General features: G+C 41.7%; 1 protein-coding gene across 9 annotated transcripts in view; it reads left to right on the forward strand.

Moving 5' to 3' along the window:
• arhgap12b (Rho GTPase activating protein 12b) overlaps positions 1–14,668 on the forward strand; it is a 35,504-nt gene that overhangs the window by 13,314 nt on the left and 7,522 nt on the right. For 4 of the 9 annotated variants that reach the window (XM_028967890.1, XM_028967881.1, XM_028967902.1 and 1 more), the window contains 8 exons: positions 10,516–10,773; positions 11,987–12,115; positions 12,196–12,276; positions 12,879–13,004; positions 13,588–13,662; positions 13,807–13,868; positions 13,961–14,042; positions 14,347–14,469. In XM_028967890.1, coding sequence (XP_028823723.1) covers positions 10,516–10,773; positions 11,987–12,115; positions 12,196–12,276; positions 12,879–13,004; positions 13,588–13,662; positions 13,807–13,868; positions 13,961–14,042; positions 14,347–14,469 — 936 coding nt within the window. Of the gene's footprint in view, positions 1–8,989; positions 9,249–10,515; positions 10,774–11,986; positions 12,116–12,195; positions 12,277–12,878; positions 13,005–13,587; positions 13,663–13,806; positions 13,869–13,960; positions 14,043–14,346; positions 14,470–14,668 lie in introns of those variants that run through there. The other 5 variants (XM_028967908.1, XM_028967909.1, XM_028967911.1 and 2 more) reach the window with 4 other exon arrangements.

Genomic DNA, 14,668 nt, shown 5'->3' on the forward strand with positions numbered 1-14,668 from the left:
AGCCTGTCAAAGAGCAGCAGCAGTAAAAGCTAAGGATCCTTTCCATGTCCTCACTGAAATACAGAAGGGGTGGTTCTATGAAAGGAGTGCTTAGTGTCACATGATTGTGACCCTTGACCCAGAGTTGTGCATAAACTAAGTAACTGAAAAGTCATTTTACAAATCTTCACAATTTACCATATGTGTCCTGTACAGACGCCTGTACATAACTGGAGAAGGCGCTTCAGATGCATGTTCTCCGGCCAGTTTGTTAAGAACCTTTTGACTCAGTTTCATGAGGAAAACAAGTGCAGAGTCAGATGGAAAAGTTAAAGGTCCCCTAACATTTTTTTTCTCTGCTCTTATATCTGTCTTATTGATCCACTTATACTGTATCTGAAGTGTCTGTCTGAAATTCAGAAAGCGCTGTTGATGTGTTTGTAGCTTTAAATGTTAATGAGGAGGAGAGAGGTGGTACAAGGAGGAGAGAGGAGAGGCCCATAGAAGCGAGCGGGCAATTCGTGGAACACCATTCACCAACCACAGTGTTTGGCGTATGCATAAGTCGTGTCTGCGTTTTTCCAGAAAAAAAATTAAATTAACCCACTGGTTCTTCAGAGTCTTGTGTGATTTAACTACAATAAAAATTCATTTGTGCTAATTTTTACATCTAATTTTTTTTACATCTGCAATGGCAGTCTGTGGAGATAATGCTTTAGGGGAAATTCTCTTGGTGGCTAAAGCATGAGAAACGAGAGGAAACCTTTCCCCTTATGATGACCTTTTTAAGAGCACAAATAATGGTAATAATAACATTTCCTAACTGTCAACTTAAAAATTAACTAGGAATTTGAGCCGGTTCATTTTCATTTGCATGGACTGAGTGTGGTGGTGTTCAGTGTGAACTGGCACAATACTGTCTTTGACCTCAGCTACTGAAGACAAAGGCTCTTGCGTCCTCTTCGTCTCTGAAACCTCTCCTTTGTCCACCTTGCTGTCCACGCTGAGTCATGTTTGTGCTCTGTTCTGTAGTAAATCAGAGGCCTAGTTCTGTTCTGAAATTTGTTTTACTGTTTTTTTTTAACAAGTTGTGCAACTTCGGTGCTTGTGTGTTTCTCAGTTAGACATTTGACTGTCTGGTCCCTCAGCAGAACCCCGAACACACCAGCTCAGCAGTGATGTTCTGCATCTTGTATGTTGCTGTTGCACCCTGACACACCTGCTGTCTGCAGGATCTCTTATCGGCCTCCGCCAGCAGTGTTGTCTGAAAGGATGTGTTTGCTCGTCATTCTCTAAATTGTGTGTGCCTACATCTGACAGGAAGCTGGTGCTGTAACCTCTGCCATCGTACATTACCTCCTGTCTGTGTCTGGTTCTTGTTCTCTCTTTTTGTCTGTCTGGCTGTTGGCCAGTCGGGCTCCTCAACTTTGACTTTCTTCCTGTTTTGGTTTTCAAAAGTAAAAAAAAAAAAGTAAAACCACAAAAAAACCAAACTGCTGTGTTGGGATGCACTTGCGCACACACACACACACACACACACACACACACACACACACACACTTGAATTCTGTTGGAAACGTGAAAATGTTTTTCTTTTTTTTTATGCGTGAAAAGTGATTGTTCAGGTAGATGTGGTCATAATTGTTTTGAATTCTGTCTGTTGGTGTGTGGTTTTTTTTTTTTTTCTTCTTTCTTCTTCTTCATCTGTCTATTGAAGTCAAAGTTCAAAGTGAAGTCAATGCCCCACAAAATATATAATATGATAATAACAATAAGAAAGATAATACTGTACTAGGGCTGAACAATTTTAAGAAAAAAAATCTAATTGCAATTTATTTGACAATCGCAATTACAAATTAATATTTTTCACTATATTAGTGGCAAGCATCCTTGCTTGCATTTAAGTGGGCGTGGCTTTAACATGGGACACATTGTTTTATGATTTTCTGATTATTTATTTGCTAAGTAAAGTATATGGCTACAGCCGTCTTTACACGGGAAGCTCTGCACTGTGTTCTGGCTTGTGTGGCGTAAGAGTGGTCAAATGTTTCGAATTTGCACTATGTTGGACGTGATTTGTATCTCATGAAGATGAGTGAGTTTGCTAAAACTTTGACCGCTGTACGCTGTGACGCATTTTTGCGCGACCAATAGAATCCTCTGACCAATAGTGTTCCTCTGACAAACATCTTTTGTAAAGACTAAAATCATGATGTTTTAAGTGTCCTGTCCCACATTATGCTATTTAACTGTTCCATTACAAGGACTGTATAATTCACACCAAACACAACTATTAGTCTGATTTAATCTGATCCAATGAAACTAATACAAAGTCACTATTCTCATTGTATTGTAAGAACATTATCCAACCCCCCAGATTCTCTACATCTCATGTGTACTCATCTGCATTCTGTAACTCAAATTTCTTTAAATTAAATAGTGATAAAACTAAAATCCTACATGTTGGTACTAAATTAACAACTTCCTAATTTACGTTCTACCTCAGAAAACTTTCCATAAACTTAAACTGGTTCAGAATTAGAATCACCACAATGCACAATGCATCATTACTAGTTATACTATCCATCATATAACTCCCATTTTGCAGCAACTCCACTGGTTCGGGTTGAATTAAAAATTATTTTGTTTTCGTTTAAGGCCATTCACAGCCTTGCCCTCCATATCTGTGTGACCTTCTCTAGGTTACAACTCCCTCTGATACGCTCAGATCATACTCTTCTCTCGATTTGAATATCCCTTTAGGCTGTCTTACCTCTATGGGGAGCAGAGCTTTTAGCCCCTCGGCACCCAGTCTCTGGAACTCACGATCACCCAAGCTCAGATATACAGATATACCCATCTGTTCAAGTGCACCTGCTGTGTGCTGCTGTATGTGAGTTGTTGCAGTGGCATTTCAGTTTCTCTTCTTTAGCTGTTCGTTTTCTATAATGTACGCTTGAACACAGCACACCAAGACATGCCACCACACCTCACACCCTGACCATCTGAACTGTTGTTGACTGCTCATTAAATCACTACCCTGCAATCTGTTACCGCTATACTGGTCATTGCGCAATCTCTGCACAATGCACTTTAGCAGAATCCATAGCCACTACCCAATGATGTCTGTGTCTTATGTTCTCTTTCAACATAAATATTTACTTGCTTACATTGTTTCTAGTCTTATTCTTTTATTCTATTTTATTTATGTGGTAATATTGCATCTAAGTTTTTGTATAGAAATTGTCCACCGGGTGGTACTGTCGAAGGTGTTTTTTTTTTTTTAATTTTTATTTATTTATTTATTTATTAATTTTTTTCCTCATCAGAAATGAGAATCACCATGCAACTACAACCTCCACTCGTCTAGATGGTGCTGTACACTATAGTATGTAACGTCTCAAACTTCAGAATGGTTGATATTTTGGTTGAGTCCCATAAGCACTTTTATTTATGTAGGCAGATGAGTTGATTTTGATAAGTATGTTAAAGTAACACGTTTCAATGTTGCAGACAGCATTTTGTTTTTGTTTTACCTTTTTTGTTTTATTTGATCTCTGATAAAGCTGATGTTAATTTCACAATTCATTTTGAACTTAAAGAGCACGTTTTTTTGTTTCCACTAGTGAAATTTATTTGCCCATTTTGATTGAGATGAGTCATGTCAAGCATTTAAAATCTTAATCTTAATCTTAACACAAATATCATCTGCCGTTTCGTATGGGTGGTAGTAGCGTAGTGGGTAACACACTCGCCTATGAACCAGAAGACCCAGATTCAAACATCACTTACTACCATTGTGTCCCTGAGCAAGACACTTAACCTTAAGTTGCTCCAGGGGGGGGACTGTCCCTGTAACTACTGATTGTAAGTCACTCTGGATAAGGGCGTCTGATAAATGCTGTAAAGGTAGTATCGCAATATAAACAGTATCATGACTCATATTTTGGATTGCCTATGCACACCCCTAATGTACAGTATCGTGATACCTATCAGTGGTGGCCTAGCTGGGGCAGTGGTGGCCTAGCAGTTGAGGAAGCGGCCCCGTAATCAGAAGGTTGCCGGTTGGAATCCAAGGTGCCACTGAGCAAAAGCACCGTCCCCACACACTGCTCCCCGGGCGTCTGTCATGGCTGCCCACTGCTCACTCAGGGTGATGTGTTAAATGCAGAGGACAAATTTCACTGTGTGCACCATGTGCTGTGCTGCTGTGTATCACATGTGACAATCACATCACTTCACTTCACTATCGTGACCCATGAATAGTGCTACGTATCCTTGCCAATACACACCCCTATTTTCTATGGTGTTCTTCACCTAGATGATAGGCCTACGCACACACACTCCCTCAATCTCTGATCCTATTTAAAGTCTGTGCAGTGTGTTTAAATATAACTCTATAAGATGGCCTGGCTCAGTGCAGGCAGCATCACAGTCTTAGCAGGTCACTGTGTGTGTGTGTGTGTGTGTGTGTGTGAGAGAGAGAGAGAGAGAGAGAGACACACACACACACACACACACACACACCTTTAATCAGGACACTCAAATGCACATTCACTTCCTGGAACAGGCCAATTCAGGCCCACAACACAGAAACGGACCATGTTCTCATACCTGCGGAGCCCATACTACTTGGTGAGTGTCTAAACAGAATAACAAATGCTGTGTGGGTGTATAAGGTGTGTGTGTGTGTGTGTGTTTCTCTGGCTTCATATTTCAGTGGGACAAGTTTTGTGTGGATTTGTGTGGTCTGGTCTTCAGATTTTTTTCACATCTAAGCGTACCTTAACTATAAAGGGCTGATCTATCGTAAAATGTTTGGTTGATGTACAGCATGTGTTGCATGTAGAAGGGTCTGGGGCAGATGAGGTAATAAGTGGTGACTTACATTAGCACCAGGGTGACCAGGTGTCCCACTTAGTATTTTACTGAACCTCACTTACGCCCTTTGTACCGCATCCAGCACATTTAGAAGTCTTGCTTAGTCATGCCATAACCACACACATGCAATACAGAAACACATTTTTATAAAAGCCTCACTGACACCAGGCAGCTGAGAGGGGAGTAGAGAATACGCAAAGGCACTTTTCTGGTGGTCGTGAAGACTTTCGAATGAACACAGACATCAGATCGCTTCTGAGTTCACACTACACAGTGAACTGACTTGTCATCAAAATTGGACTTGAAATCTTTAGAGCTGTGTTTGCTCTGTTTTTTTCTGCCACAGTAATGACGAATTTTTGTGTGTGAAATGTGCGAGTAGTGAATTGCCAGCGTTTTTTTTTTTTTTTTTTTTTTTTGTACTGTACACATGTGCGTCAGTTCTGCATGTGAGTTACTTTTTGTTTTAAAAAAAAAAATATATATATATATACTTTTGGATCTAACTTAAAACTAGGTCACGATACCATGGCCGCAACGATCAAGTTCTTTTAGCTGGTCTGTGGGCCTATTAGAATAACTATGTTACCATTAGCGTATTGTTGGACAACTAGTGTTGAAATGGTTGATTCATCAATATTAGCTTTAGGTTACTTTTAGCAAGGTTGATACACATTTTTTTTTTTGCACATTCTGAGTTTCTGCACAGTCAACTTTTTGCTATAGAGACACCTGTTAAATTTTTCTGTCTGGTTATCATGTGTTATCTTTATTTTATTTTTTTTACCCCAACATGGTATAACTTTCAAACTTTCCATTTTTTACTTCTGAAATGTGTGTATTTTGACGCAAGCCGACAGCTGGATTTTAGTTTTGTTCCCTACTTCGTTTTCAGTGACTAGTCCTTGTACTGCTTGTACCAAGATCTGTTGTTCCCTGGAAAAGAGCAAGACACTGACAGCAGAACGCACAACAGTGCAGTGTGTGTGACGGAGATACTGGACAAATGGATGCCAAGTAGTAATGAATGCACACATGGTGCTTTAGCTCCCTTTTAGTGAAAGTGAAGTGATTGTCTTTGTGAAGCACAGCACAGCACATCGGTGACACAACACAATGTGTCCACTGCTTTTAACCATCACCCTTAGTGGGCAGCCACGACAGGCGCCCGGGGAGCAGTGTGTGGGGACGGTGCTTTGTTCAGTGGCACCTTGGCGGATAGGGATTCGAACTGGCAACCGAACTGATTAAGGAGCCGCTTCCTTGCAGGCCACCACTGCAAGTGGGCGTGGTTTTGCGCAGCTTATACGACAGTTTCTGTGGTAGGCCATGTCACCTTCACACCTTCCACCTCACCTAGGGTGGAAGGAACGTGGACAATGTGAACTTGGTGGATGGGGACAAGGAGGAAACACGGCAAAACCAAATTCCACAAAAGTGTTTATTTACAGTGCAAGACGTGATACAACAAATACCATAAACCCCTCAACCAAACACGCACAACTATATACACACTAACAGCGGGGGAATCCACACATGGGCAGCGGAGGGTACACATAGAAAGGAGAGCAAACACGAAATACAAGAACAAGCCTTCGACTTCCTGTTTCAGGCCCTTCTTATGCTGGCAGTGGCAAATTAGCCACCAGACTGTGGGCGGAGCCAACAATCAGACACACCCCTAAAAAGGAAAGGGAAAAAACACACAAACAGAATAGCAAACAGAGAGTCCCCTTTTACTACTCCCTGGTGCAAAGAACCCAGGGACGTAATAGCCGGTAAAATCAAATTCTGTCCCATTGGCCAATTCTGTCCCATTGCACTGCTCGACCTGGAGCTCTGAAAAAGTGACCGTCGGCTTCTTTGTCACCTCCCTGACTAAGCCCCTCCTTCCCAGATCGCTCAGTTTAGGTGGTCCGCCAGCTCTGTAAGCTTCACCAGATTTGTCCCTGGAGGCAATCCTGTCTCTGAGGTCTACAGACAGTTCCTTAAACTTCATGCATGGTTTGTGCGCTGACATGAACTGTCAACTGTGGGACCTTATGTAGACAGGCATGTTAATTTCCAAATCAGGTCCAATCAACTGTTTTTTTTTTTTTTTTTTTTTTTTTTCTTACAAAGCTGCAGAAACATCTCAAGGGTGATCAGGGGAAACGGGGGGGACCTGAACTCAATTTTGAGCTTCATACCAAAAGCTGTGACAACTTATGGACGTGCTTTCTCAGGTTTTTTTATTCTTAATAAATTAGCCAAAACCTCAAGTAATTTGTTTGTCATTATGGGGTGTTGTGTATAGAATTCTGAGGAAAAAACGATTTAATTCATTGTGGAAAATGAAACTATGCCTGGTATTTTTTGCACGTCCGTCACGATCACTGTGGCTGGAAAAATCTGCAACCAGAGGAGAGGAAGTTCAGGGACGACTTCCCCAAACAATCAGACTGTCAGGAGAGACAAATCTGCACTTTGTCTCCAGTACATTTTAAATGTTGTCCCCACCCATCAAAGCCCATGTAGGGGTGAAGGCAGTGTGTGTTCTGTATGTAATACTGTTGTCTAGTTCGTCTAGATTTCTGAGATGTAATCTGTGTGATCTGAACAATGTCAGTGGAAGTGTCATTTTGTTGTGTGAAGTCCTGATAGACGCAGAAAGTTTGAAAGATGCTTGAGAACAGAGAGGACAGTTGAGTGAACCTCTGGTGGTGCCATTTTGCTTCCTGTGTGTGTGTTTTATTGGAGAGTTCAGATTAGGGTAAGTCTGGGTTGAACAGAGCGGGAGGGACAACATTTAGTTTTTCTAACCAGGGGCATCCAACCACAGCTGCTGCTTCTCCCCCACCCCCGCCAGTGGACCCCCACACTCTGATAGACTCTGCTGTCAAATTCTGCCATCACGACATCAGCCTGCACCTCCATCTGTCAACCATTCATAGAGAAAAAGACACGGGAGGAAACAAATGTGGTAAAATGTGATATGTGGCAGTTGACTAGTGCTTACTTCTCTTTGGTTGAATATGTTAATATGAAGGGAGTGCGTGTGTGTGCACAAAAGAGAATTTTAATCAAATTTTTCATTTTTAATTAATTATGCATCAAAACATTGGGTGCTTGAGGGGGGTGGTGGTGCTGCTGCAAACAGGCAATGAGTTGAGTATGGTGAGCCAATACGGTTGCACACAGGAGTCCAGCTGGAACTCTAGTGCCTAAAGGGAAATGCGCACACACACACACCCCCACATGCACCCTCAATTTAAAACAAACTATATAAATTGTAGATGTAGAGGAGGTTTGTGTAATATCGTGTGTGGGTATGCTCACCCCCTTACACTTTGTTATATATTTAAAAGTGTGTTCACACTTGTATTTCAAAGATAATCAGTCTTATCTGCACTAACTTCATTGTGGTGGATCACACACACCAAGCTTTGTTCATGCCTTGCTGTGAAGAGCGGTGTACAAACACTGCAACAAATGCATTATTGATGTCATTTACTGTAATTTACTGGTGCTGCCTTCAAAATGCCCTCACTTTTGCTGACATTTTCAGTTTTTAATGTTTTGGGCTCATTAAGATACAACCCCCCCATCTCCACACACACACACACACACACACACACACACACACACACACTCTACCATACTCCCTACGGTGTACTACTCTCCTGTTAAGGTCACAATATCCATGCAGATCTAAGTTATTCTTGGACCCTCGTAGAAGTAAAGGAGCAGACGGTCATGGTTGCGGAATGTCTTTACACGCATGCACGCAGTCCAGAGTTAGCACTCTTCAATGTGTGCTGGGGAGTAGGCGGCTCCGTGTCCTGTAGGTTGAGAGGGACACCTAGTGGTCAAACTGCTGAAGTTGTGTGGTGGAATTGAGCCAATCAGGGCCCTGCTGTGATCAAACTGACCCCTGTCAGTCTAGCCATGGCAGCTGAAGGAGCATATTTATAGACCTTCCTGTGTTCTCTTGTGTGCTGTGTGTGTGCATAAATCCCAGTCACTGATAATGCCACTGGGATGCCACTGCCTGCATGAGTGCCAATAAAAGGACACCATGGTGATGATCATAGAGGAAGCCATAGAAGAGGAACCACATACAGCCACTTCCTGTGTGTGTGTGTGTGTGTGTGTGTGTGAGCGATCGAGAGATTATATTTCTGGCTGTAACCAGATCAGAGGGTTGTGTGTCTGTTGAACGAGAGAGTCTGGTGATGATGGAGAGATGGAGGAGAGCCTCGGGCTCAGGCTCCGGTTCTGGAAGGCAGTGGTTCCGCAGCTGGTCTGAGTGCAGCGTGAAGCGCTTCTCTGGCTTGAAGAGCCTCAGGACTGAGGCTGAGGATGAGGAAGGGGAGGATGATGTGTTTGTTAGCAGCCCCGGCCCCCAGGTGAGAACTGTGAAAAGTGCTGCAATAATCGCTCTTCGGCAATGTTTGGCTTTAGGCTTTCAGGTTTAGTGCCTGGCAGTAGCTTTCACTGTTGCTCAGCATACACAGACGCTATTTATTTATTTATTTTTGGGTATAGAATAAGCCTGATTTATAGCAAAACTCATGCATGCACCAGTACTGGCTGCAGTGTGTGATCTTGTTGATTCATTTTGCAATTACCGTTACCATTACATATTATTTAATTTAACCTACAGTATGAGTTCATTTGCTATCAAGGGCAATGGTGGACTGTGCCCAGTGTCCTGGGATGGGCTCCGTGAGTGAGTGTTAAATCTGGGAAAAACCTGTAGTCTCTCATACTGGGAATAACAGCTGGCTAACTTTTTATCATTGAAATAATCTTTATCATAGTACAACATCGTACAACAAAATACAGTTTTGCATCTCACCGGAGAGCAAATAGTACAATAAGAGGCAGACTAGGATAACATACAGAAGGTAAGACGTACAGAACTACAAAATTAGGTGTACAGGATATATAAATTATATTGTAAAAGTTAAAAGTAGTATTGTAAAAGTAGTATGTTACATGAGATGTATGTAAAGTATGTTTAGTAACTTTTTTCCAACACCGCTCCATTGTTACGACGTGGTATAAAATCTGAATTCCTGTTTCAACTTTCTACATTCTCATTTTCAGTGTTCAGTGGTCTAAAGTGAGCAGCTCACATTTTTAGGTTCCTCTGGTATCTCACTCTAATTTGACCCATCGCGTGTGTCCTCAGAGCAGACTTCCTGTGCAACCGAAGCTGCGATCATTACCCCAATCACGCAGCACAACACTTCTATCCCTCCCTCAATCAGTTAGGGTGTGTATTAGCCCCGTGCTGCACAGATATTAGTTTGAAACAATACCTGTGAACCCGATACTGTAAAGTATTCTGCTTTGTATTTTTGTTTTGTGTTGTTTCTAAGTAGAAATACTGTACAAAACCTACACAGGCAAGAGGGCTCAGCTTCTTCATGCAACCAGTTCCTCATTTTGTGCAGGCCAGTTTTGTGTTTTTCTGTGTAAGAGTGGTTGCCACATCGTTGATAAATTACCTCTTTCCCCACATCTTCTGAAACACCATGCACACTGTTTACACACTGTTCTCAGTTCAGTTTTTTTTGTTCTGTCTGTCATTACATGTATGTGATTACAACAGTATTGATGCAAAATGAACGGAGATGCAGAATGAGGCTTTCCTCTTTTCTTCCTTAGTCGACATCTCCCTCTGGTGCTGTGCGCTCAGAGTCTCCAGTCTACACCAACCTGCAGGAGCTCAAGCTGTCTCAGTCCTCCCTGCCCCCTCCGCCCTCCTCTGTCCCGCTGCACACACACGGCGAGTGGGAGACGCACCATGACTCCAGCGGCCGGCACTTCTACTACAACACACACACCCACGAGAGGAGCTGGAAGCCCCCACGACACAAGGACGGCAGCAACAGGGCCGACCCGCCCAGCTCAGGGGACATGGAGGTACACACACTGGTTTCATTTTAGTTTGAGTTTAGTCTTTTCGTCCAGCTGTCATTTTAGTCCATCTTAGTGTAGTCAAGTTTCAGTCAACTGAATAATTTTTTTAGTCAGAATTGTCCATGAAAAGTTAAGTCTAGTTTTAGTCAGTCAATCCCTGTTTGAATTTAGAATGAGGCCAGTCTTAAGTAGGTCTCTATATTTAATCTCCACTAAATATCAGGCAGATATTTAAGCTTCGTCAGATGCGCTGACCCAGCTTCATGTGTGTTCTGCTTGGACGTGAAAGGAAGGAGAGCCTGAGGGAGGGTTTTGTCCACAGAACAAAAGGGTTTTTGTGTCTGTAGATAAGACTGTGTGAGGGAGCATGAATGAGATTAATCCTGTCAGTCAGACTAGGTTCAGTTCAACTTTGCCAACAGCATGCGGTTGTGTATGTAATGAGGTGTGCAAATAATAGAATAATGTTCAGTAAGATAAGGGGACATGGGTAAATATATACTGAATTAAACAAGATTTATGCAGGAGATATAAATGGAGATTTTACAAAGCAGCATTTTCTACACTTTTTCACTTATTTTGCAACTGGGTATAATCTAGCATTACATTCTTTGGAAAAAATCTATAATGCTTAACAACTAATTAAAATTTATAGACAATATTATATAATTTGATAATTATACTGTAAATTAGGAAGGTATCAACATTCAAAAGTACACTGCAGTGATCCTCAAACCTTTCCTTGTTGGGTGAGATTCACAGCTCCAGTGCATGGTCAGCACACTGCAGCAAGTGCCAAATATATATGCATGCAGTATTTTAGCAGGTTTTGCACAGTTCTTTTGAGTCTTGTGTTAGGTGCTTCACTCTATAGGCCACGATCACTCATTTTTACTTATTATAAGGACATTACATCAAAGTTGGATCAGCATGTAGTGTGTGTTTCCACTTTAATTTTGTGTGACCCCCAAATCCAGACCTCCATGGGTTGATTCATTTGATTTCAATAAATAAAGTTTGTTTGATTTTTGTTGTCCGCACATTCAACTATGTAAAGAACAAATAATTTAATAATTAAATTCATTCAGATCTAGGATGTCATTTTTTTGTGTTCCCTTTATTTTTTGAGCAGTGTATTTTTATTGCTTGTTTATGATTTAATGAGGCTTTTTTTTTTGCCTGGATTTATAATATTTTGCTCCTGTTTGTCTCTCAGTCGGACACATGTCTCAGTACCCACTCCAGCCAGTCAGACAGCCAGTATGGATCGCCTCCTAGGGGCTGGTCTGAGGAGCTGGATGAGCACGGGCACACGCTCTATGTCTGCGAATATAACAATGAAAAGGTACCCAGTCACTCCATTCACTTCCTGAATGATCCTAATGCATTTAAATGTAAACTTTTCTCTGGCTCTTTGTGTTTTAGTGGATAAAGCATGTTGATGAGCAGGGCAGGCAGTACTTCTACAGTGCAGATGGATTACGCTCTGAGTGGGAACTACCCAAAGTGAGTACAGCTTTGGTAAAACTTGAAACACACACACAGTAAAAGTTTGGACTCACATACTCTGTGGTGGTTATTGTGATAACCTCACATGTGTTATTTTATAGTCCTGTGTCTTCCTTTTTTATTCTACAGGGTGGGCCATTTATATGGATACACCTTAATAAAATAGGAATGGTTGATGAAATTGAACACATTTTATAAGTGGTCAGAAACTTGTAAGTAACTCATGAAAGAATTAAGCACACCATTTTTTTCTTCAAAATGGCCACTATGGTCACCACCCATCTTGAAAAGTTTGCCCCCTCACATATTCTAATGTGCCACAAACAAGATGTTAATTTCACCAACCATTCCCATTTTATTAAGCTGTATCCATATAAATGGCCCACCCTGTATAATGCAAGATCCATAATTGAGTAGGTTTGTCCAAACCTTTGGCTGGTAGAGTGTGTGTGTGTGGTCATATGCATTCCAGAAATGACATAGGCACGTGCTGATGCTAGAAAATGATGCCTATTAGTTTACTTTGGTATTGGGTTGCTGACCTTTGACCTTGGCATAAACATTGGCAGACATGTACTGTTTTATCTCTCTTCTCGCAGTACAACGTCTCCCCTCCCCCCCTCGGCGACTGTCCGAAGAGTCGGAGTCTGGAGCGGCATCAGCCTGAGCCCATCATCCTGACAAACTGGAGGCACAGCACCTACGGCCTTGACCTCAGCGAGAAGGTCTTTACTGTGTCTTTTACTTTACTCACAGAACAGACTGGTGCTTTTTAGTTGATCTGTTTGTGCTGTTGGATTGCATATGGACATGATTAGGTTTTAATGTAGACTTGGAATTTAGGGTACTGTGCAAATGACTTGAGCCACCTGAGATGAAGGGTAACACATGCCAAATTACTCAATTACAACTTTATGGGAAGAATTTTTGGGCTAAAAAGTGGCCAGATCCTGGGTTACTAAAATTTTATTAAAAATTTGAATTCTCCTTGTATTTCTATATTTTTAATTTCTGTACTTATCTATTTTTTCTATCTTAATAAAAAAATATTTTGCACAGTACTGTAGTTGCACATAATCCAAATTAATACCATATCATTTTCAGTGTATTCATAGAGTGGAAGCATCATGTAACAGTCATGTTGATTGGTTTATTGTGGTTCATTGTGTTCTATCTATGGAAAAGACAAATAACCTTAATGCCCTAAACACAACTAAAGTAAACCTCATTACTAATTACTAATGTGACCTCAGCATGTTTAACAATTGGTATGTATGCATGCATGCATGCGCGTGTCTGCTTTTATAGGATGGTGGAAATGGCCACAAGCTGAACTCCCCTGACTCTGACTCTTGTCCCTCCTCTCCCAAACTCCCCTCAACTGTTAGTATGGCCTCTCCTGTATATTTATTGCTATCTATGAGAGTGTGTGACTGCACGTCCTAAAACTAACCATTGCCAGCTTTTTTTTTTATTCCGTCTCTTAAGCGTTGTCTGTTTTTACGTCTCATTCCCTCCATCCTTCAGCCATCAGAGAAGTGTGGAGTTCTGAACGTCACCAAGACCACTGAGAATGGCAAAAAAGTCAGGTAGGAGTTGAATTACAAGCACACTCCCATTGATTTGCTGGTGAATTGTTCTCAAACTAACTCTGTACCTGTGTGCGTGTGTCTTACAACAGGAAGAACTGGGCGTCCACATGGACTGTCCTCCAGGGCTCGACTTTGCTCTTTGCCAAGGGTCAGGGCTCTGGGACCAGCTGGGTATGTACATACACCAACACAATCATCCTGAAAATACACACAAAACACACTTCTACTCCAGATGACACATCTGCTTTTGAGTAAATTTGAGTGATCTCCTTTTAACTTTTTTATCTGCTATCCATCCCTTAGATGATCTTGTTGTACTTCATTCTGCATTTAATTTTGATAGTTTTAAAGCCTGTTTTCCTTGATGCAAGAATTGTGGGTCATTTTTGTCATGTCACTTCATCGTCCTTCGTCTGTGCTCTCTGTGAATTGTGGCGTCTTATCTCTCCTTTCTTTCTTTCTCTCTTGGCTGAAGTCTTTTTATCGAGGCAGCTCCTTCCCTGAGCTCCTCCTCTCACTGCTTAGTACCTGGAAGCTCTCGGTCAAGCCCCGCCCTGCTGTCACCTATGTCCAATCAGTGCCTGCCCAGGCCGTCTCTGTATGTTTCAGCATGTCCTTGCCCCTCTGCCTGTCTGTAATCTTTACTCTAACCCCAGCCACTGCCTGCTACTGATATACTTACATGTGTCTTTCTGGGAATTTGTCATTAATGAGAGGGCTGCAACAACGCATCGATTAAATCGATTACTAAAAGAGTTGGCAATTAATTTCATAATCGTTGTGTCTCAAGACGCGGA

This window comes from Denticeps clupeoides, chromosome 2 (assembly GCF_900700375.1).
Source record: "Denticeps clupeoides chromosome 2, fDenClu1.1, whole genome shotgun sequence".
In the NCBI taxonomy this organism is placed as follows: domain Eukaryota; kingdom Metazoa; phylum Chordata; class Actinopteri; order Clupeiformes; family Denticipitidae; genus Denticeps; species Denticeps clupeoides.